The following is a 23,532-nucleotide window of genomic DNA, read 5'->3' as shown; positions in this document are numbered from 1 at the left end:
TGGTGGCTACTAATGGTTCTACAAAGATTGAGATTATACTAGTATAAAACTATTACTAATTTTCAGGACTTTTTAGCCATTCTCATCGTGTCATTTTGCAGCAACAAAAATAAAAATAAAAATAAAAATAAAAAACTACTACACATGCCTTCATCTCTTTGTTATCTTCTTTTTCTCTCTAAAAAGGAGATAAAAATGAATAAAATGATCAATGAAGAGTAAAAAAAAAGAGTTTATTTTACTTTAAAAATATTAAATTAATATATATTTTTTATGATTTTAATGTTAAAAAAATCAATTCTTGTTTTTTCTTTGGACGATAATTTATTTTGTTTTTAAAAAATGTAAGGCAAATAGTATATTTAAACTCTGTTTGTTTTTTCAAACCACAATCACAACAGTTACAATAATACCAAATAAACTCTAAGTATCCATTTCTAACAAACACACTTATCTCTTAAATACCACAGAAAATTGTGCAAGTCACATATTTTATCCACCATTTAGCCCGATAAACACTAGTCTGCATAAGATTCAAATAACCATTCCATTGCGTCACATCTTGGAGGTTCCTACAAGAGTTAAAATAGCTAACATGGTGTTAGCCATTGAAAGATAAACAACGCTAAAATTCAAAATGGGTTGGAGTTAGATAATATATTATCAATATATAATTTATAAATCTATATTTTATATAAACTGGAGCCAAGTTTGCCTTTTTTTTTCTTTTTTTTTTAATCATGGGCTCAACTAAAGAGTGTTTTTAGCTTTAATTGTATTTGCTACTAAAAAGTGATTGGTTAATAATCCCAATAATAATCTTGTTGGTTGTTATTAAATGAAATTAGCTAAGTTAAAATTGGTTAGGCAAGAAATGATTAGGTAATTTTTTTAGAAAGCAAAAGTCTAATGACATTTTAAATTATTGACTTCATGGTTATAATTTTTCAATTTTAACAAATCATCATTAAATTCATATGTATATAAAGTATTTAATTTTAAGATTTAATGGTTTGCTTTAAGAATCATAATTGTATATAAAGTTGATGATTTTAAAATAAATAATACTGCATAGACAATGCAATAAATATAAGTTAAATTATTTTGTAAGAATGATATTAGAATAATGCTGGATTGCTATTGATTTTATCATTGATATGTGTATATTTTGATACATAGTAAAAGCTAAATAATAATGGCATTTGATAGTGTCCGTCCTATATATTCCACAAAAATAATGATTTATGGTTATTGATATTAGCATTGATCACAAGTATAAATTTGGTTAACATAATAATAAAAGATAATAAGATATTTGATTATGATTGATTTGGTTAATTTTGATATTAGTCTAAAGAATGTTGGGATATGAGAAATAAACCATTCTTAAAAGAATGAAGTTTTATTATTGCTTTCATTAATTTGAATACTTTAATTGGTTCTCTCTCCTCAGCATACTACAAAGTAACTGAATAATTAAAACCCCAACTTACCTATACACGTGTACCCTCTATATTGATTCTTGGGATATGAGAAATCTTGGGCCACTCAGAGCCATTCTCCTTTCTACAATTTTCTTTAAGATGTGGACATCCCCAGATACTCAATTGCGTTGAATGGCTGTTGAACTTGGCATATACTTGAGATTCTTGCAATTAGAAATCCAAAGAGATTGAAGAGAAGAAAGGTTGGCCATCCATTCTGGCAATGCTTCCTCAAACTCCTCTCCATAGAAATCAATTATCCCCAATGTCTCGAGGGCAGTGAGGTGTTGAAGTTGGTGTGGTACACTCTTCAGTTTATCCCATCCATATATCCATAGTCTTGTCAGGGACCCACTCAAGTTGAGGTGTTGGATTGAGTTTAAAACTCGTACAGGAAAAGCCTCCATCTCCTTTGAGAAACCACCGATGCTCAATTTCTGCAGTTGGGTGAGGCCGCCCAACCAATCATCCTCTGGGATATCACTCAAACTGGGACACGCGGTGATTTCTAAATAAACGAGAGAAGGCAATTGTCGTAAACCATGCCAATCAATACGGATAAGCTTATCACAACCTCTAATATATAAACTTCGAAGCGAAGACAATTCTTGAAAATCACTTATATGGATAAGCTCACTCCAATCAATTATTGATAATTCCTCTAGAGATGCGCAACATTGTAGTCCGCTTGGAAGAGCTCCCAATTTACACCCCATAACAACCAATTTCTTCAAGGAATTCAAATCTCGGAAATCACCAGGAATTGAGATCAACTCACCGCACCAATATATACTCAATTCCACCAGAGCTGTGCAGTGTTGTACGCTTGGAATGGATGCCAGCTTTGGACAGCTCCATATACTTAAAACTCGAAGAGACGTGAAGCCATGAAATTCACCAGACAAATATCTCAGCTTATCACAACTGTCAATTTTAAATTCTACAAGAGATGAAAGACGACATATCGGAATGCTTTTCAACTTTCCACAATACTTAATGTTCAACTCTTCAAGACAAGGAAATACTGCAACAACTTCTCCACCTGGTACCATCCATTCTTCAAGACCATCCATGTATAGAGTGAGTATTTGTAGTGCTGGAAACAGTACACCTGCGCTGTCTCTGCTGCTATAGAACTCATTGCCTATACATTTCACATTAGGCATTCCAATCATCACTAGAATCTTAAGGCGTGGAAGACATCCAAGTGTTGGGAGTTGCCTCAACTTGCCACAATACGTAATGGTCAACTCTTCAAGACAAGGAAATACTGCAACAACTTCTCCACCTGGTACTATCCATTCTTCAAGACCATCCATCATGGATAGAGTGAGTATTTGTAGTGCTGGAAACAATACACCTGCGCTGTCTCTGCTGCTATAGAACTCATTGCCTATACATTTCACATTAGGCATTTCAATCATCTGTAGAATCTTAAGGCGTGGAAGACATCCAAGTGTTGGGAGTTGTCTCAACTTGCTGCAGCCTTTCAATCTCAGCACCGTCAGATTATTGAGTTGCAATATCCATGATGAGAAATTTTCACCTCCATAACCCTCAATTGTCAAGCTTCTTATGTCTGGGTGAGGCTGCAGGCCTTCCAGCACATCCTCGCTATTGACACTGCTGTTACCTTCATCATCACTCCATTCAAACACCAATTTGTTCATTCTTTTTCCACTCAGTTCTGCCTTCTCAGCTTCTTCTCTGTCTCTCACTTGCTCAAGCTTGCATATCTTCAATGCTCCTCTTAGTTCTTTCAAACATCCCAGCTCTTCAACCATATGATCTGGACCCACAGCAAATATCGGCAGAGTTTGAAGGCGTGTTAAGAGTCTCACCTCAGCTGGCACTAGCTTTGGATCATCAAAATGAAGATGTCTCAAGCTCACTAAATTCCTCACTTTCTGGGGAAGCTTTTCTAGTGACTCGCAATCAGTGAATCTTAATGTTTCCAAATGGTAGAGCTTGGTGATGGATTCCGGCAATGCTCTGATAGCAGTATCCGAGACATCAATATATCTCAAATGTCTCAGCTTGCAAATTGAATCTGGTAACTCTGTGATATCAGACCGTCGCAATTTGAGAGTTCTCAAGCTTTTGAATTTCCAAGACCCATTGAATACATCAACATCAACCATTGAGAAAACAGTTCGCAATTTTCTAGCATCAACCGCTGGAAATGCTGCCTCAACATCCCCACGAGATATGAGATTCAGATGACGAATATGAGATTCTGCCTCAACATCAACGGCCGAATCCGCCTCCAGATTTAACACTTCTGATTTTGAGACCTGTAGTGCAAGATCATGCACTAGATCATGCATCTTGCAACTTCTTACGATCTCACACTCATTCCTTTCAACATCTTGGAAAAAGGAATTTGCAAGCAAGTCATTGAAATACTTGTTGCCTTCGTCTTCCATCCTCCCATTTGACAGCCTGAGAAAACCTTCAGCCATCCAAAGTTGAACCAGCTCTTCCCTTTCAATTTCAAAATCTTTAGGGAAAATGGAACAGTATGCAAAACATTTTTTCAGTGTAGGCGATGACAGGTAATCAAAACTTAATCTCAATATGCGCAAAGCTTTTTCATGTACATCCCGAGAATCCCAATTTCTACTCTTTAGAATTGACTGCCACACATCTGCCTGCTTTCCGTGAAGAGTTCCTCCCAAAACATTAGCAAGCAACGGAAGCCCTCCACATTTCTTTGCAATCTCTGTTCCAATAGACTCCAAGTCTGAAGCTATTGTTTCTCGTCCACCCCCACTCACCTTTTGCTTAATAATGGACCAACATTCATCATCTGTTAGTTTTCCTGGCTCGTGCTGAATACCAGGAGAAGTCTCCATCATGTCTGCGACTTGCTTTTTGCGGGTTGTAACAACAACACCATTCCCATTCATGCTGTTAATTTTTAACAGTTGCTCCTTCAAATCATTCCACTTATCAAGGTCTTCATTCCACACATCATCAAGAACAAGAAAAAATGTCTTCTTTTCCAGCTTTTTCTTAAGGTTTTCCATAATTGCATTTAGGTTGCTCAACCTACTTGTAGTTGCATCAACATTTTGCAACATCTCTCCTAAAATCCTCCCTTTACTAAAATCATTAGAAGCACAGACCCAGATTGTTAAATCAAAGTGTTTTCTCTCCCGCACTACTTCACAAACTTTTTTGCTACAGTAGTCTTTCCAAGGCCAGCCATCCCCACTATAGGGACAACCGGAAGGACATGTTGGTGTTTGGTCAGCAATTCCATAACTTTAGAGACATCATCCTCCCTTCCTACAACTTCTGAGCTGTCAAGGAACGAATGTGTCTCTCGATCTGGGTCCCCGCTAACTTCTTGAGCTCTATCTACAGGTAGAGATGTCAATCCAAGCCCAAATCCGGCTGCATCTTTCCGGATTTCATCCAGGGCTTCATTGATCTTCTTAACTTTTTGACCCATAATCAAACGGAATGCAACAGGATTGTGGAGTGAAAACCAATCACGTACCTTTCCCTTCTTTTGGTCTTTTCGGAGAATCTCATAAGCAAACTCGTCCAGAACATCTTCAGCATCGTAAGATACATCCTGTAGGTTCTGCAGCCAACGCTTCACAGACTCGTCTGTTACTGCCCTTCTGGCTGCGTCTTGGAGCACATCTTTGATCATGGTCAAGGACTGGTTGAGCTTTCGCAGCTGGCCCTCCAATCCCCAAGCAAGTCCGATCCCTTTAGCAGCAAGTCCGATCCCTTTAGCAGCAATGGAACTCACCCTTTCCAAGGCAAACGGAAGAAGAATCTCTGCTGCCATATTCTCCGTCTCTGTTTGTTTGTTTGTTTGTTTTTTTTTTTGGGGGGGGGGATCAAAGAAGAAATTTTGAGCACAAGAGAGAGAGAAGCATGGTGTGAATACAAAAAAACATCCATCAAGAAAGTGACCTTATAAACAACAAAACTAATCTTGATTGATTGCTAGCAGAAGCTGCTGACAAATAATTAATGACTTTCATCGTCATTTACCAATCCATGAATTGCGTGAACCAGTCAAGAATCCATGAAGATGACTTCTCTTTGCTGTATTGTTTATCACAAAAGTGAATTGCGGGGACAAATCCTTTCAACAGCCTTGCTATATTCTCTGGACAAAAGTTAGCCCAAACACAAACCTCCATGCAATGTGGCGGGAATTTGTTAGCAGCAGCCCATTAACCACTCCTTTTAATTTTATTTTTTTGTTTTTTTTATCAATATCTCTTCTCGGCATCTTATTCCGGCCTCCACTCAAAAATATATGTTTTCTTTGTTTTTAGATCGGTTGTGGGGGCCATGTGGTTGCCTTGAGCACTATTTATATACCAAAAAGATCATGTTGTTATGGCATGGCTAAGAAAATTCCACGGACGCCTTTGTCGGCATGTTATTTGGTATCATGTTATTTTAAACTATACCAAATACCATGCCGACAGGAGGAAACGATTCCAAGCTATTGATCATGAACCTTAGAAACTGATGGTGTATTTATTTTTGAGATAGTTTCTGTGTTTTCTAATTTTTAAAAATTAAGTTTTAAAAAGGTATGGTTGGATGAGATTACTTTGATTTAGATATTTATTTGATAAAAATTATAGTTAAGGTTTATATACAGTAAAAAATATGTATAAAATGTTTAGTTATTACTTTTCAAAAGTGTTTTTTACTTTGAAATGCATTAAAATATAATTTTTTTTATTTTTAAAAATTATTTTCGATATCAGTATATCAAAATGATCTGAAAAATATATATAAAAAAATTTGAAGTAAAGAAAAAAAAAATATTTTTTTAAATTTTGAAAAAAAATGCTTTTGAAATGTAAAAATAAAAGGAATTTTATGAAATTCAGTTTAAAAAACATGTATAAACTATTTTATAAAAACCACATTTTAAATTTATTTTTTTATTAGATCTTACAGAATAAAACACAATTTAATGTATTATTATATATCTAACTTTATTTTTTACACCGTAAACACATAAACTAAAAATAAACAAACGCACCCTATAGCTGAATAGTTCCATTATCAACAGGAGAATATGACTTCATGCAGTGGTAGAACACCTCCTTCCTAGGATCTCCCCATTCCTATAGTAAACAAAAAGTGATAAGCAAGTAGCATCAAGCCACCGACACATAATTTCATGGTTGGAGCAGGCAAACAAAAAAACCAGCCAACAACCTCTGTTCCTGTGATTTTGGTCCTATAAAACTCTGTACACGTGTTGAATCTTCTTGCCCATCACCTTCTAGTGGAAAACGTAAAGGGGCCATGAAATTGAAACCTCGACAGGGGAAAAGAGGCCCTCAGACGATGCAAATTATGTTTTTTCCTTTCGCTTTAGGCTTTATTTGTTTTTACTTACATAAGGTAAGGTGTTTGATAATAAATTAAATTATGTTTTATATTATAGAATTTATTAAAAAAATAAATTTAAAACGCAGTTTTTATATAGTAATTTTTAGTTTTTACATGTTTTCTTAACGGAATTTCGTAAAATCCTGTTTGTTTTTGCGTTTCGAAAATATTTTTGAAAAAATTTGAATGTTTTTTTATTTAAATTAATATATTTTTAATGTTTTTAGATCATTTTGATACACTAATATCAAAAATAATTTTTTAAAAAATAAAAAAAAATTATTCTAATGCATTTCCAAGTAAAAAGCAACCGCAACTACATTTCTACCAAACATTTTATATATATTTTTTGTTATACATAAATTTCAATTATAATTTTTATCGAATATATATCTAAATCCAACAACCACACGTAACTATATTTTTCAAAAACTTATTTTTTAAAATAAAAACCATAAGTAACAAGTTACCTAAAAAAAACAAACATTTTTTAAGTGTTTTTGGGAGTGTTCATGACAGACACTTGGAAAGAGATGTATCCATGCAGACCAGAAAACTGGCAAAGAGATGACAAATTACCCAATTACCTTCTTCGTCAACTGTGTAGGCTATGGCGGAAGTTCAACGCATTACTTCACCCATCTACATCATCTTTCTTCATAGATCTCAAATCCGTCTGTGCTGATTGGTTGATTCAATAGCCTGATAACTCTCGGATCATGATGGTTTTTCGAATTATTTGAACAATTTACTTTATTTAATTCGATTTGATAAACTTGATGACTAGATTAATCCTATAAAAATTCATGTAAGATTATCTAATCAATAATTTTTATATAAAATAATATTATTTCATTAAAAAAACTCGATAAACTTATCATTATAATAAATAATTTTTATATATTTAACCCATCTCGAATCAAATTATAAAACAGGCTTATTAATATAACCCATGACCTTTCATTTCACAGATTGAGAAAATATGCAAGGTTGCTAATAAGCCGCTTGTAGTAACTTACACTGGCTTAATCCAAGCTTGTCTGGACTCTGGAAACATTCAAAACGCTGTGTACATCTTCAATCAAATGAGGAACTTTTGCCCCCCAAATCTTGTTACTTGCAATATAAAATATTTCATTAGCTCAGATTACTCTTTTCTAGCACCTGATTTTGTTGCAATCCAATTTTCTCGCAGAGATTCCAGAGAATGAGTATATTAAATATTTTGCCCCTGATTATTCATTGAAAAGTCCTGGTGGACTCATGGTATGTAACTGCACTGAAACTCCCTGTGATGCTTTGCAGGGCATACAAGTGATTTTAAGATGTTACCTTTCCCAAAGCAATACGGGTATAGAGTCTCTGGCGTTGATATCTATTTTGCAAAAGCATTGCAACTCCTTGCATCATAGCCCATTGCAAGAACAGTTGTACCCCTCTCTGAGAAAGATTCAAGGAATTGTTAACAAATACAAACAGACAACGCATTTAGAATCTAATGGAAAAATAGTAACCTGCTTCTGAGCACAATTTGGTTGACCTTTAATCTCCCATGTGAGACTAACAAGGGCCAAAATCATAGCATAATAGTGATGGTTGATCCACCTGCAAGAACATATTATCTACTTTGTTGAGATATTCTTGTGCCAATCCAGGGGTAATGAAACTGGCATTTCCATGCATGATGATGAACATCATACTTTTGTGAATGCTCTAAGAGCGGAATAAGCCTTATGTGAGAGCAAGACTATTAAGCAGAAATGGCCTAGAAGAATGGAAAACTAAAGCCAGATAGACCACAGAGCTGAAAATTAAAGTGCTTATGACTCTAAGTTGTAAACACACTTGAGATTCTCCTGCCTAGACCACACCTAGGGAATGGTTTTTAAACTAAGCTGTACTCCATGGTTTTTAAACTAAGCTGTATTCCATGGTTAAGAAACCTACCAAACAAGAAAATTCCAAGGTTTCCAACTTTTTTTTCCACATTCTATATGATTTCATCATGTTCAAAACATATTTCTAAGAGGGTGACGAAAGGAGAGTCTATAAATGATTAGTTTCTAGAGCTGAAAACAAAACTGAGCTATTGTGCCAAGTAAAAATATCATTTTCAGTTTTTAGAAGTTTCACCTATTTCTTGAGGTGAAAGGCCTTTTAAACCCTTTTTAGGCTAACAATGAGCCTAGAAGGACAGCTTCATATGACAACAGTCTTTCTGCTAGGACGAGTGGTGGTTTTATGCATCGGTCATCATACCACCATCAATCCAACATCCTTCTTCACAAGCTTTATGGTTTGGTCTTTTGTTTCTACTGCTCAAAAGTTATAATTTCACAAAATGACAAGTTGTTCAAAAACAGAACATTAGTTCATAAGACTGCTACAGGCATCTAAAACTATCAACTGTATATGGAGTACCTGCCAATTAGGAACAAGTACCATGCACCAGGAACCATTATGCTTTGCTACTCAAGTCCCTAAGCAAAAAATAGTATAGTTCATGACTAAAACATCAATTCCGCTGTAAAGTGCTGAGTGCACCCTATGATTCTATCCGCTGAGTTATTGATGAGTTGCAGACAAAAGAAGAACAATAACCTCATGGCTGGAAGAATGTGGCAGATCACCAAACAAAAAAGGCTTAGGATTCATGTTGCGAGAAAATAGGTAGAGTTATTAGCTACATCTAATGAATGTAGCCGGTTCGTTTACAATCATGGAATTTGTGAAACTCAAAAATGCGGAAAGCATGAATGAAAGATTGTTGATAATGACAAATGGTGAACCTAGCAATTAACTAATACCGCCTTAGGGCCATAAATACAAAGACAGGAAGAACATGAAAGTATATACACTTCACTAACTGAATCAAGTTAAGATTCATCAGCAGACCTGCTAGAAAGCAATAGTTTGTGGTTGCAAACAAGAAGTCTGCTTGATCAAGTTGTGTGTCTTCAAACTAAAGAAAGGATGTTAATCTCTGTTATTCCCCCCACCCCCATCCCCCTCTGTTTTTTGCACTTTTGATTGACTCCAGCACAGTAAACTTGGAAGTCTTCCTAGTCAAGGTCCAACTAAAACTTTAAGGAAACAACTATTCATATGGCACAATGCAATGAATCAGCTGCTACAATATATTTTGAGCCAATCCAGAGTGCTCAAAAAGAATTCACCCACTAAATTCTAACTGCTTTAGACGCATTGAATTATTAGCATTTACCATGAACGAATATCGCTTCCATTGGCTCTCAATATATTCTCTCTCAAAGTCAATCCAGTGTAGAGAAACAATAGCCACGCCTATCCAAGCACAAGCCAAAAATGTAAAAACCTGATCTTGATGTAAGAAATAAGAAAATATCAACAAAATCTCTCAATTCATCAAAAATCCAACAAATTACCTGATACAATTGAACTGGAAACGTAGGCAAGCACCCATTCCAGACCCAAGACCTCAAACAAAGTAAAACCGATGGGAAAAATAGAAACAAAAGTGCAGTCCTATCCTGCTCCCGGAGAAACACAACACTGTAAGTTTTCAATAAAATTTTAAAAGAGATAAAATTAAAACAAAATAAAGCATACCCTGTAACTGTTATACTCCTCTTTAACCTTGAACTGCACATCTTTACGAGAAGCACGCACATTAATCGGTCCCAAAAACATTTTTAGAAAACGTCCTGCACGCAAATATCAACAACATACCTCATTAAACTCCAGAAAATTTATTTGATTTGTCCACTAATCAATTAAGAATATTCCAATGATAATAATAGTAAAAGAATTCCATCTTGAGGAAAAAAAAAGACCTTGAGGCTTTGAGGGAAGAAAAGAAGAAGCATCTCCATCAGCTATAATACATCTTGCTTTCTGTAAATCTTCTTCAAGCTAAACAAAACAACACAAAATTAATCCATCAGAAGAGCAAAAGAGATCCAATTTACACAACAACAGAGCAAATATTCAATCTCGGTCGGCCGTTGAAATTGTTATGATTGATTTATTGCGTGATCTTTCTGGAATTTATTTTTATCTGAATATGATATTCCATCTTGAGTGCATTAAGATGTAACCGTGTGAAATTATCACATGAACCCATTTATGGTCTTTGAGGCTTTCTATTGGTGCTTTTGATTTGGTATGTTAAGTGACCATGTGTGGTTCACTTCCTAAGAAGGCAAAAGGCATCTTTACATGTTGGGATTTTGGGTACTTTAAATCTCATTTTAGGTTATTTTAGGTGTATCTGTGGATTTGGTAATTCTGATAGGCTATTGGACTCTTGAAGTCTGAGTGGTTACACTAGATTATCATGGGCTGTGAGTTTCTCCATGTTTATGTGATTTGTTGTTTCTTTTAGTGGTATCTTTGCATTTGGTTAAATTTTTATGTCTTTTATGGCTGTACTACTGAAATGTATGATAAATTGATGTTTAAAATTTTCTTTCAACTTTCAGTTACATGTTTATATTACCCGATCTTCTTTTCACAGATAACCTTGGAGAAGATTGCCCTGTCTTCGAAAACTTGTTTGAATTTTGTCAGATTTATGCTGGTGGAACCAAGAGAAGACTGCTGTCATAGCATTGTTTGGTTTGACCATTTAGCTTTATTTACCATTCAACCTTAAATGCTGACTGACATTTTCTGACAGATGCTGCACATAGGTTGAACAATCAACTGTGTGACATTGCTATAAATTGGGCCGGTGGATTACATCATGCAAAAAAGTGCGGGGCATCTGGTTTTTGTTACATCAATGACCTGGTTTTGGGGATTTTGGAGCTTCTGAAACACCATGCTCGTGTTCTGTACGTTGATATAGATGTTCATCATGGTGATGGTGTTGAAGAAGCCTTTTATTTCACTGACAGGTAGTGAAAGCTTATATTCTATTATGAATTTGGACTGGTAGTGGAATGGTAAAGCCATGAGAAATACAAAATTTTTGTTTATCATTTGACAGGGTGATGACTGTGAGTTTTCACAAGTATGGAGATATGTTCTTTCCTGGAACTGGTGATGTTAAGGTGATTATTTAATGTTTTTTCATTCTTTTATATTCCTAATGTCAAGCAATTGTATTTTTGTGTTTGTTACCTTATTCTGTTTTCATACAAAGCGTTGCTGGTTGCTCTAAATCTTTTTTTTTTTTTTTTGAATGATGCAACATTATATTTCTCCCCCTCAAACTCAGTTTGTCTGCCCTGATATTTAGTGAAACAGGGATGCAACAACCTCAGAAATATTCTGCTGCCTCCTAATATTTTCCCTGGTTTCTATGAACCTTTTATCTATATATCATTCTTGTTCCAGACAAGTCTTGTACCAAGTGAAATTGGAATAAAATACTGATATGGTTCTTATTGAAGGAACTAGGAGAAAGAGAAGGAAAATTTTATGCTATAAATGTTCCACTGAAAGATGGAATCGATGACACTAGCTTCACTCGACTATTTAAAACAGTAAGTTCAGATTTCAACCCGCCCACACACACAGACACAAAAACATGTAGCAAAGTATAATAATTTGCTTGATTATCTGTCATGCAGATCATTTCCAAGGTTGTAGAAACTTATCAGCCAGGTGCAATAGTTCTTCAATGCGGAGCAAATTCGTTGGCTGGGGACCGCTTGGGCTGCTTCAATCTTTCCATTGATGGTGCATATCTAATTGTAATTGTTACATTTCTTTTTCTTCCCTTGTGCATTTGTCCTAACACGGAGCAGTTATTTGCTTGTTCTGTTGTTGGTGCTGCATGAATGGTCTTAAGCCAGTTGGTGATGTATTAATATGGTGTGCATTGTGATGTTTGTTGCAGGGCATGCAGAATGTGTTAGGTTTGTGAAGAAATTCAACTTGCCCTTGTTGGTATGTTCTTATTAGGTCCAATCCCTATTAGTAGTCTGCTCTTATGAAATGTCAAAGCTCACGAGAAGTTACTCCCCTGCAGGTTACAGGAGGTGGGGGATACACAAAAGAGAATGTTGCTCGATGTTGGACCGTTGAAACAGGAGTTCTCTTAGACACAGAACTGCCCAATGGTATGCTAATATAATCACTTCCTTTTTCTAATTGAGCATGGAAGATGAATTCTCACATATCACCCTCTGTGAAGAAATTGTAAACATAACTACATGATGTTCTGTGGTGAGTTGATGTGGAGTTCTTAGGTTATGTAGTGTTTCTGGGGTTTGGAAGTGGCATGTCATTAATAATATCATGTTATGAAAGTTTGCTTTCTTTTATTTTTTAATGTCATATTATATACGAATTTGCATTTTTCGGTTAATGCATGCCATTAATCATGGTTGGCCTCATCTTCTACCCTTTCCATGCCATTTATCGTTAAACTATACGTCATATTTAATCGTTAACACTTCTCCCACTATACGTCATATTTCATTAGCTCAGATTACTCTTTTCTAGCACCTGATTTTGTTGCAATCCAATTTTCTTGCAGAGATTCCAGAAAATGAGTATATTAAATATTTTGCCCCTGATTATTCATTGAAAAGTCCTGGTGGACTCATGGTATGTAACTGCACTGAAACTCCCTGTGATTCCTGGTTTGCTATTAAAGTCTGACCTAGTTTAAATTGTCAGTGCCAATCCTGCATTCTTGCAGCCTTCCTAATATTTCTTCTTTTTTGTTTGAGTGAGCAGGAGAACTTAAATAGCAAATCTTATCTTAGCACAATCAAAATGCAAGTACTAGAAAATCTCCGTTGCATCCAACATGCTCCAAGTGTACAGATGCAAGAGGTGAGTTAGATGCAAGTATTTGTTAAGTAGCTAAGCTAACCAATCAAAGATTCAATTAGTCAAATCTGCAGTGCTTTGCAAAAGGATTAAAGGAAACTAAACTAGCTATTTGTGCATGGGAAGTCATTAATTAGTTGACGATGACAATCATATCTGCAGGTACCTCCAGACTTCTACATTCCTGATTTTGATGAAGATGAGCAAAACCCTGATGAGCGCATGGATCGTAAGTTGAATACTCAAAATTATGTGCTCTCACACTGATGGCTGCACACACGGTGGAGCACAGTGGTGTCTTACACTAGTGCACTTTTTGCTCCTTTGAGTTTTTTGTTTTCTCATCTAGATGTTTTTCCCTGTTACTAATTTATAATGAATTTTCATTTCAGAGCATACCCAGGACAAGCAAATCCAACGCAACGATGAATATTATGAAGGCGACAATGATAACGACCACGCGGATGGCTCAAGAACTTGAGCCATGCCTTTTTTGTTTCCTTGCGAGGATGAACTTTTGACAGGAAAGGGAAGATGAACTTGAGCCACATGGATGGTCTTGTTGTCTGTGCTTATGAATTATTGTAAATTGTTGCTCATTTGTAAAACTTCTCCGTGCATTCGCCCAAGTAAAAAACCAGTGATTTCCTTGGGATAAATTGGGGCACACATGGAGCACTCTGTCCTCAGACACTCCAATTAAACTCCTCCAAGTCCATGCGATGAATATACTTTTAACATCATTTAAAAAAAGTTATAGTTTCTGTTGATGTACAGGAGTTTGAGAATACTTTTACCATCAAATGAAAAAAACTTAATAATCCTAGATTTTGACCTAGTCAAAACTCCAATTTTCAATCAGTTAAACGAACGATGTTGTTTTTTATTCTTTAGGCTAAAAACAATAAGATCAATTGGGTTGATTCTTCTAATTTAAAATCTGGGTCTTGTCTTGATTTTTTGTTTGGGTTTCACAAGTGCAAGTAGGAGAACTTGAAAGGTTACACTTTGGGCCCAATAAATTGAGTAGCCCTTAGATGAACATTCTATATTAATCCAGAGGCCCAAATGACAGACATCGGCTTCTATTGTGCAAACAGGCAGAACTGCTAGTTTGGAGTTTGGTGCCACGATAAGTTCCTTGTAAAAGGGTGTCATCATGTTATGTCTCGACCACAAGCACTGAAACAGTGAGTGAAACCAAACCTTAAAAAGAACTCGACTTCATAGTATTTTAGCATTCTTCTCATGCTTCTTTTCTCCTGGGAGCTTTTGTAAGTTACATTGGATTCTTTTCCAATTCTCTTGGTTATATTTTGTTTTTATTCACAAATTCAGATTATTGAAGGTCAATTTTCAGTATATTATCGAAAAAGATCAACTTTTTATTATGATAATGTAATTTTTCAATCATAGGCAAAGCTAGGGAATCTTTTTTAGTGACTCCAAGATAGAGGTTTGCTTGGCTTGTGATACTGTGTGGTGTGAATTGATAATATGGAGGTGATAATTATGACAAATGGGCAAAACGGTTTATCTGGTTTTGAAAGAAATGGGAACTTAACCTGTAATTGTAGCTGGAAACAACATTCTTCATGTGGGCCTTTGAATTCTTGGAGACCTCCATTTTTTGGTGTTCCATTGAAGAGCAAGCGTGGGAAAGCAATGAGAGTTGTTGGTGTAAGAGTTAAGGCATTGCAAAAAGACGAGTCTGATAATCGGTTGGTTGGTGGTGGTGGGGTTATTGAGAAAGAGTTAGAATTTAAACCATCTTTTGGTGAGTATTTGAAGGCTATGGAGTCTGTTAAGACTGGAAGAGAAAAGAATCAAGTACATAAGTCAAATAGTTATAAGTTGAAGGATGATTTAGAGGGGAATGATGCGCCATTGTTGGAAAGAGATGAAAGGAGTGTAAAATTGAGGGGGTTTAAGGATCGAGTGAAGGTGTCCAAAGTCATGGAAAGTGATGAGTTTGGCGAGAATGCTAATGGGTCCAGTGGTGAGGAAGATGTAGTTAACGCAGAGCTTGATTACAGAGGAGGAAGAATTAGAGAGTTCAATTATAATGTGGATGGCAAAGAAAGTCATGCGCATGCTAATGTAAGAAGGAAGAGGGGAGGAGCTACAAGTGATGAGCGATGGTTGAGGAATGGGACCAGGAGCTCGAACTCAGACTTGGAGGACCTCAATTATAGGAGTTATAAGTTGAAGGGTAATTTAGAGGAGAGTGATGCCCCATCACCGGTAAGACATGAAAGCAGTGTGAATTTGAGGAGGTTTAATTAATCGAGAAAAAGTGTCTGGAGTCATGGAAAGTGATGAGTTTGGTGATAATGGTGATGGATGCTCTGGTCAAGAAGATGTAGTTAATGCAGAGCTTAATTACAGAGGAGGTAGAAGTAGAAAGTTCAATCATAAGTTGGGTGGCAAAGAAAGTCACGTGCATGCTAATGCAAGAAAGAAAATGGGAGGAGCTACAAGTGATGAGCGATGGTTGAGGAATAGAACCAGTAGCACGAATTCAGACTTGGAGGACCTCAATTATAGGAGTTATAATTTGAAGGGTGATTTAGAGGAGAGTGATGCCCCTTCATCAGTCAGACATGAAAGCAATGTGGATTTGAGGAGGTTTAACAATCGAGAAAAGGTGTCTGGAGTCATGGAAAGTGATGAGTTTGGTGACAATAGTGATGGATGCTCTGGTCAAGAAGATGTAGTTAATGTTGAGCTTGATTACAGAGGAGGTAGAATTAGAGAGTTCAATCATAAGGTGGGTGGAAAAGTAAGTGGTGTGCATGCTGATTTTAGAAGGAAAATGGGAGGGGCAACGAGGGATGGACGATCGTTGAGGGATCATACTAGCAGCATGAATTCAGACTCGGAGGATTTCAATGAAACCAAGAGTATGAAGACTCGAATTGCTCAACGAAGTCCTATGGTATTAGAATATATTGAAAGCATTGATAGAACTATTGGCTTAAAAGAAAATCTTGCTCATGCTAAAGATTCCCTGGATATGTTCGGAATAAAGGGGAAAGCTTTTGAAAAAGAGAACATTGGTTCTGGAGTCAACAAAATGAATGGTGGAATTGTCAGGAATCGTAGTCAAGCTGATAAAATTACTGACAAGAGATATGTGCAGAAAAACGGATTGTCAAGAAGAAGTGATCAGGCTATGGTGAGGATTTTGAAGTGGAAAGGGCTGCCTTCAAAAGCTTTGAGCAATCTAATGATGTTATTGGCAAGACAAAAGTTCCGATGTGGAAAATAGAGGAGAAGATTCAGAAGCTAGGAAACTGGTGTGTAATCTATACTCTTATATATTCTCTCTTTTTTTCTTCATAAGCTCAACTGAACTTTAACTATCCTTTCATTACAACTAACAAGATTTTATTGGCATGTGTGTGCAAATTCTGTGTAGCTAAGCTATTTTGTATTTTGATCTATGCTGTGTAATTGTACCAGTCTTCATGTAACAGAGCAAAGCAATCTGATTCATGTCAAAAGGAGCATTTCCAATACAATGTCTCCGTCCCTGTTTATTTTTCCAACTTTTTGTACTGATACCTGATACATTTTTGAATTCATTGGACTCTGATTTGCCACTGTAACAAGTGCTCCAGAGATTAATGTGCCCCTTCTCCTCACTCCATGTTTAGATTACAGTCACACCAAGCAGTTTTGTTGTTGTGGGACAGCCTTAGCCTTGGGGGGCAAGGGGCCGTTGGTTTCTTACTTGGTTTGTTCTTTCCAGAAAACAGGACAGTTCATATAAAAGTAAACAAATTATGAAGGGAATGTCTTTTTGTGTGGATGATGTTTTGTTTTAGAAAGTAATTCTCGAGAGCCTGCATTCCAGTGGAATTCCTAACTAAATCCATGTGCTTAAAATGCTCATATTCTAAATATTTTTAGCAATTCCTAATAATTTTTAATTTTACAAGGAATGAAATTTGTTCCTGATAATTTCTAATTGAAATCTTGTTTTCTTTGTCTTGGATTTTTTAGCATATCCTTTCTTTGTATTTTTAGATGTAATTTTTATATACCAGTATAAAATCAAGTCATAGATATTAAGTTTAGGTAAAAATTTTACATCATAGATAAGTTAACTTTCTAATTCCTAATAATTGTCTATTCCCAATTTTACATCAGATCAAATTAACTTTCTAATTTCTAATAGTTGTCTATTCTTTCTTCAATGTGGGCATGTGTGCTTGTGTCAATAACCTTGTGAACATACAAGTTCTCTTACATTAAATATGTACATCTATCTTTTCTATGCTTCATTCGAACCAGTCTCATTCTTTGTATCTTTGATGATTCATTTATCATGCCAAGTTGAAGTAGCTCATTGCTTCATTTGAACCAGTCTCATTCTTTGTATCTTTGATGATTCATTTATCATGCCAAGTTGAAGTAGCTCATTTCGGCAGGTTAAATGGTGCTGATATTGATATGCCTGAGTGGATGTTCTCTAAGGCAATGCGTAGTGCTAGAGTTAAATATACAGATCATTCTGTATTGAGGATTATCCAGATATTGGGTAAATTGGGCAATTGGATCGAGTGGCTTAACATACGAGAACGCTATAAATCCCACAGGCTAAGGTAACATCTTCTCATCTTCTTTGCACTGCTGTTTGTATGCATGAACGACAATACCTTTCTAGAGTACAGAGTACTGAAATTCAAGGAGCAATGGAATTTATCTTGATGCTTGGTAAATTTCAAAGATAATCTCTCAGAATTTCTTCCCAGACAAAATCTAGATTGTTCTACATAATTGATTAAATTGAACATCATCATACTGAAGGGTGAATCTTTGTCCTGTAAGGAAAGAGAAGCCCACTTTAGTTCTTTGGAGTGTAGCTTTTTTGCAACATATACTCTTTTACCTTTTAACGTTGCAGAAAAAAAGCTTGTTCTGTTTCTAAATATAGTTTTCATGACTTGTATCACTCAATCCAAAATTTTATCCTCTCTTGAATTAGTTCACAAAATTGTAAATTTTGATTGGTAATTTGGGTAAGTCATCATGTCTTGATACAGTCATGTTTACACAACTGCACTTCATGTACTTGGCAAGGCAAAGAGACCTGTGGAGGCACTCAATTTATTTCATGCAATGCAGGTAGTGCTCAAGAATTTTCATCTGATGCCTTGCTCCTTTCTCATTTAATACAAGGTTATTTAATTGAACAATATAAAAGGCAAAGAGACTTGTGTCATTGCTTCTTCTTCTTTTTTCCCCTGTTCTCTCCAGCAAGAAATGTGTTTGTATCCTGACCTAGTAGCTTATCGTTCTATAGCTGTCACTCTCAGACAAGCAGGATATATGAAGGAACTTTTTGATGTCATAGATAGCATGCGATCTCCTCCCAAGAAGTTCAAATCTGGGGCACTTGGGAAGCGGGACCTAGGGTTGGAACCTGATATTGTTGTCTACAATGCGGTTAGTGACACTTGGCAGTAAACTAGCCGTCTATATCTGGAAAACATTTGTCTGTAACCTCTGCACTATAATTTTTCCTTCAAAACCCATATTGATGACTGTTAGTTGTCCCAAGCATGTCAAATGTAATTAACTCTGCATGCATGTGCTCAAAGTCAGCCTGAAATACATGATAGTTCAAAACTGTTATCAAGGTAGAAGCTAATGTTATGGATATTTAAGAAATTGCTAAACCCAGTATATTGCATCACCTTATGCTTATGCTGGATGACATAATAGCCCTCTGAAATTTTTGGATGGAAATTTCTTTTCATTGAATCTAAACCTTTCCAAATGATACCCATTAAGCTAAGTTTTGACTTATCTCTGTTATCTAAAAATCTATAGTTTTTTTGCATGTTCTCTAGGTATGAACTGATCTTGTTATCAACAGATTAAACAATAAGCATGCTTTGTTAAATTTGAGATGACCTGAAAGGGTGCTTTGTGGTCCCTGTAACAGCAAAGTAAAATCATTACTGTATATTGTTTTGAGAGGGCATATTTTCCGTAGTCTTAAGATCATTCTAAGAATTTCGACTATCTCATCAATTGCATCTCTTCCCACTAATTGGGTATAACACCAAGTATGGACTTGTGCCATAACTTGCTGATCATGCATTATCTATTTCCCTTGGCATATTCAATCAATTATCTGTGAATCATTTCAATTTACATAATGCATAAATCCAGCTATGATCATCCACGGCATTTTGACATTCCTTCTGTATGTAGGTCCTAAATGCTTGTGTTCGGCGAAAACAATGGGAAGGTGCATTTTGGGTCTTACAGCAGATGAAGGAAAAGGATGTGCAACCTTCTACTGCAACGTATGGACTGGTTATGGAGGTAATAGCTGTTTTTACTATCCATGGTTCTTAACAATCTTTCACATCAGCAGAACCTGTATCTTAGATTCTTAGCAATACCTTGTTGTATGAGTTTATCATTGTTCTGATAAACAGCTAGTCATGTTTGCTGACTTGCTACTATGATTATCATTCCATATTTCAACTTTCATAGAGCTGTTCATAGAACTAGACTTCTAATCTAAGCATATGGACTTATTTTTTCTGAGTAAAAGTACATCATGAACTGTTAGTTCAAATCCTACCACCAACCTCTTTGGTGTCGTCCAGAGATTCATCTCACCTGTTGCTTGGTGCATGATGGCTGAGAGGTTTGAACGTACCCCAGGTTTTACCCAGTGCTAAATAAAAGGTTTAATTCAGAAAAAAGACTTTGATTTTTGCAGTATGAAGTTAGTAACCTAACCTAGGTACATCAGTTTGGTTGAATAGGGTGTCATATGAACTTGCTGTACAATATTAATTCTCTGGTTGGGCTTTCCGTTTCTCATATTCAATTTTATGGTTCATATTCAAATGACTGTGCCTTGATACTTCACAATTAAGATAATTCTAAGGTTTTTTTGTTCTTGATTCACTCTCATGTGTTCATGTGGTAGTTTCTAATATCTGTTAATGTTGGATTCCAATGTTAGTTTTCAGTAGTAAGAGGGGGTACCATTTCATAGCATCATGAAGTGATAATTTCCATCATTTTTGGCTCTTTAAGATAGTTGCTCAATCTAGCATCTTTTAGGGTGGTTTTGGTGTTAAATATCATTGTCAAAGCATAGGAGCATGAGCTGTCCTTTTGACCTGCATACCATCATGAAAAATGTTTCCTATGAAAAGCCTTGTTGTATTATAAAGTGGACTTATGGAACTGGTAACAGTTTGCTAGATATTCTCATGTTCTTGAATATACATCTTAGTTTTTGTAATAACCAGGAAATGATAAAATGGTTTTCTGCCTCGTACTTGAGCAGGTCATGCTTGCTTGTGGCAAGTACAACTTGGTTCATGAGTTCTTCAAAAAAGTTCAGAAGTCTTCCATTCCAAATGCCTTAGTATATAAAGGTGCTTGACTGGTCTATCATTTCTTCCATTTGATTTTATAGAACCTCATTTTGAAATCAAATTCTTGTTACATACAGTTCTCGTCAATACATTTTGGAGAGAGGGTAAGACAGAAGAGGCTGTGTTGGCTGTTAAAGACATGGAAAGACGGGGAATTGTGGGCTCAGCTGCTCTTTATTATGATCTTGCACGCTGTCTCTGTACATCTGGAAGGTGTCAAGAAGCACTAGATCTGGTAATCTTTTTATGCTTAATCTACTATGTTTCTGTTGTGCATGTATATTTAAAACTGAATATAAAGAACACTGTATTGTAGCTAAACGATCCGCATGCATTGAATGGTGTATTGGAGCTATATCACTGAAAAAAGCAGAAATCTGTGTATTGATAATTGTTGCCTGCCCAGTTAAGGTTTCAGTTTATACTACTGTTGAATGCACAAAGAATATGCATGTTTTGCAAGTGTGTCTTTTGTTCATTGAGAGACTGAAGAAGCCTTGGGCTGCACAATTGGGGCCCTTTGGGCATTTAATAATTTGCAAGCTTTAAAGCTATATATTTTGTACACTCATTGATGCTTTTGTAAAACTCCATGATATAAACAAGTAGATTGCAACAGGTTTAGTGTCACTTCAACCACCTACAATTTGTGTGCTTATTATTACCACTAGCTTTTCTTTGAACAAACAGTCCATCACAACCTCCTTTCATTTCACAGATTGAGAAAATATGCAAGGTTGCTAATAAGCCGCTTGTAGTAACTTACACTGGCTTAATCCAAGCTTGTCTGGACTCTGGAAACATTCAAAACGCTGTGTACATCTTCAATCAAATGAGGAACTTTTGCCCCCCAAATCTTGTTACTTGCAACATAATGCTGAAGGCGTATCTAGAACATGGATTGTTTGAAGAAGCAAACGAGCTTTTCAACAAGATGCTAGACGATGGCAATCATATCAGCAGAAGATCTGATTACAAGTTTCGGGTAATACCAGATATCTATACTTTCAACACCATGCTTGATGCAAGCATTGCAGAGAACAGGTGGGATGATTTTGAGTATGTTTATCAAAAGATGTTGCGCCATGGGTTCCACTTCAATGCAAACCGTCATCTTCGAATGGTACTGGATGCTTCTAGAGCTGGAAAGGTACTTCTCAAATCTATTGTGATTATTTGAAATTACACTTGTACGTGAACATAATATTGAAATGGATGTTTGTAGCTTCTCCATAAAAATAACACTAGGCTGCCAAACTGCATCTACGTCCTGACTGAATAGCCTGATTCAAGGTGCTATTATACGAGAACAGTCAAACGCACTTGTAGGAATAAAATGGATGCCTTGTTGAATTCCTTAGGAGGGATGATAAGAACTTATCTTTTTAGTACACTTTGGACGCAATCTTCGTAAAATGCTTCTAGGTAAATCATCTGTTTGAAAATTCTGAATTCTGAAAATTTTATGAAGTGTAAAATCCCAGAATTCAGAGTTATGGAAATCTAACTCTCTTGTCCTTGTCCTCTTCAAATTTTAGATATAAACTGTCAACAGAAATTGAAATTTCTCACTTTATCCTTTCAAGACTTCAGATTTAGTATAAAAGAATTGTTCATGCCTATATTAAGAAAAACAAAAATACATGTAGTATGTGTGTAGTGGCAACGATTAAACAGCATCAATAGTGTTCTTTTTGTTTCTAATCTTCAATTCAAGAGAAGTTACAAATTCCCATTGTGACTGCAGGGAGAAGTTTTGGAAATAACTTGGAAGCACTTGGAGCACGAAGATAGGATTCCTCCACCGCCTCTTGTCAAAGAAAGATTTTGCATGATGCTTGAAAAAAAAGACTTCGATTCTGCTCTTGCATGTATTAGCACAAATTCTGCTGGAGAGTCTCAAGCATTCTGCGAAAGTGCCTGGTTGAATTTATTCGAAGAAAATGCTCAGTGGTTCAGAAAGGACACCCTCATGCGGCTAATGCATGAGGTGCGTGTGCTTGCTGCTCAAAGCAACTCGCCAAACCCTGTATTGCAAAATCTATTAATATCCTGTAGTGATTATAATAGGCCTCGTGTAAAGGTTCCTGGATTCAATCAAACATAGATTTTTTGTACAGTTAAATCTTGAAAATCCTTGAAATCTTAATGGAATGCACTCATGCAACTAGCAAACCAGCATGTCCTAGTAATGATGATAAATAATGTTTGAGCAAGCTGTCTTGAAGCCTCGTATTGTGATTACATGCCCAAACTAGCTAGTCGAATAAATAAAGGGACAATAGAGTTTCCGAGGAGATTATTTTTTCTTTTTGAAAAATTGATTTTTTTTAGTTATTATCTATTTTTTCTATTTATTTTAAAATATTATGTTTAATAATTTTATTTTTTATTTTATTTATGAATTTTATTGGCCTTTTTTTTTTTCAAGGTTTTTAGTTTGTTTAGATGTTTTTTTAGTTTATTTAAGGAGTTGTAAA

The 23,532-nt window shown here is 35.8% G+C and overlaps 4 protein-coding genes and 1 pseudogene across 5 annotated transcripts; 3 read left to right on the top strand and 2 right to left on the bottom strand.

Moving 5' to 3' along the window:
- Nucleotides 1–1,369: 1,369 nt before the first annotated feature.
- Nucleotides 1,370–5,976, bottom strand: LOC118046647 (putative disease resistance protein RGA4). The gene is given in 3 exon segments (XM_035055625.2): nt 1,370–1,609; nt 1,612–4,659; nt 4,662–5,976. Coding segments are annotated over 3 exon segments (3,792 nt in total). The 5' UTR covers nt 5,290–5,976; the 3' UTR covers nt 1,370–1,493.
- Nucleotides 5,977–8,176: 2,200 nt separating this feature from the next.
- Nucleotides 8,177–10,808, bottom strand: LOC118046644 (uncharacterized). Its single transcript, XM_035055623.2, has 6 exons — nt 10,682–10,808; nt 10,458–10,552; nt 10,274–10,378; nt 10,093–10,172; nt 8,384–8,474; nt 8,177–8,309 (listed from the first exon to the last, which is right to left on the bottom strand). The coding sequence occupies exons 2-6, from the start codon at nt 10,536–10,538 to the stop codon at nt 8,190–8,192; spliced, it is 477 nt and encodes a 158-aa protein (XP_034911514.2). The 5' UTR covers nt 10,539–10,552; nt 10,682–10,808; the 3' UTR covers nt 8,177–8,189.
- A 677-nt stretch (nt 10,809–11,485) lies between these two features.
- LOC118046643 (histone deacetylase 9) lies at nt 11,486–14,163 on the top strand. 2 transcript variants are annotated; one of them, XM_073410506.1, is made up of 10 exons: nt 11,486–11,746; nt 11,839–11,902; nt 12,245–12,337; nt 12,425–12,533; nt 12,694–12,743; nt 12,826–12,916; nt 13,336–13,406; nt 13,539–13,637; nt 13,834–13,863; nt 14,027–14,163. In XM_073410506.1, exons 2-10 carry the CDS (start codon nt 11,843–11,845, stop codon nt 14,153–14,155), a joined length of 732 nt encoding a protein of 243 aa, XP_073266607.1. In that variant the 5' UTR covers nt 11,486–11,746; nt 11,839–11,842; the 3' UTR covers nt 14,156–14,163. The 2 variants fall into 2 exon arrangements, with proteins under 2 accessions (XP_073266607.1, XP_034911513.2); XM_035055622.2 differs by having other exon boundaries at nt 11,487–11,746; nt 13,797–13,863.
- Nucleotides 14,164–15,131: 968 nt separating this feature from the next.
- LOC118046659 (uncharacterized) lies at nt 15,132–15,920 on the top strand. The gene has a single exon (XM_035055631.2). It carries the CDS (start codon nt 15,132–15,134, stop codon nt 15,918–15,920), a length of 789 nt encoding a protein of 262 aa, XP_034911522.1.
- Nucleotides 15,921–15,939: 19 nt separating this feature from the next.
- Nucleotides 15,940–23,258, top strand: LOC118046658 (pentatricopeptide repeat-containing protein At1g30610, chloroplastic-like; annotated as a pseudogene).
- The last annotated feature ends 274 nt before the right edge of the window (nt 23,259–23,532 follow it).

This window comes from Populus alba, chromosome 1, assembly GCF_005239225.2.
Source record: "Populus alba chromosome 1, ASM523922v2, whole genome shotgun sequence".
In the NCBI taxonomy this organism is placed as follows: domain Eukaryota; kingdom Viridiplantae; phylum Streptophyta; class Magnoliopsida; order Malpighiales; family Salicaceae; genus Populus; species Populus alba.
This window is presented reverse-complemented; position numbering and strand designations above follow the sequence as displayed.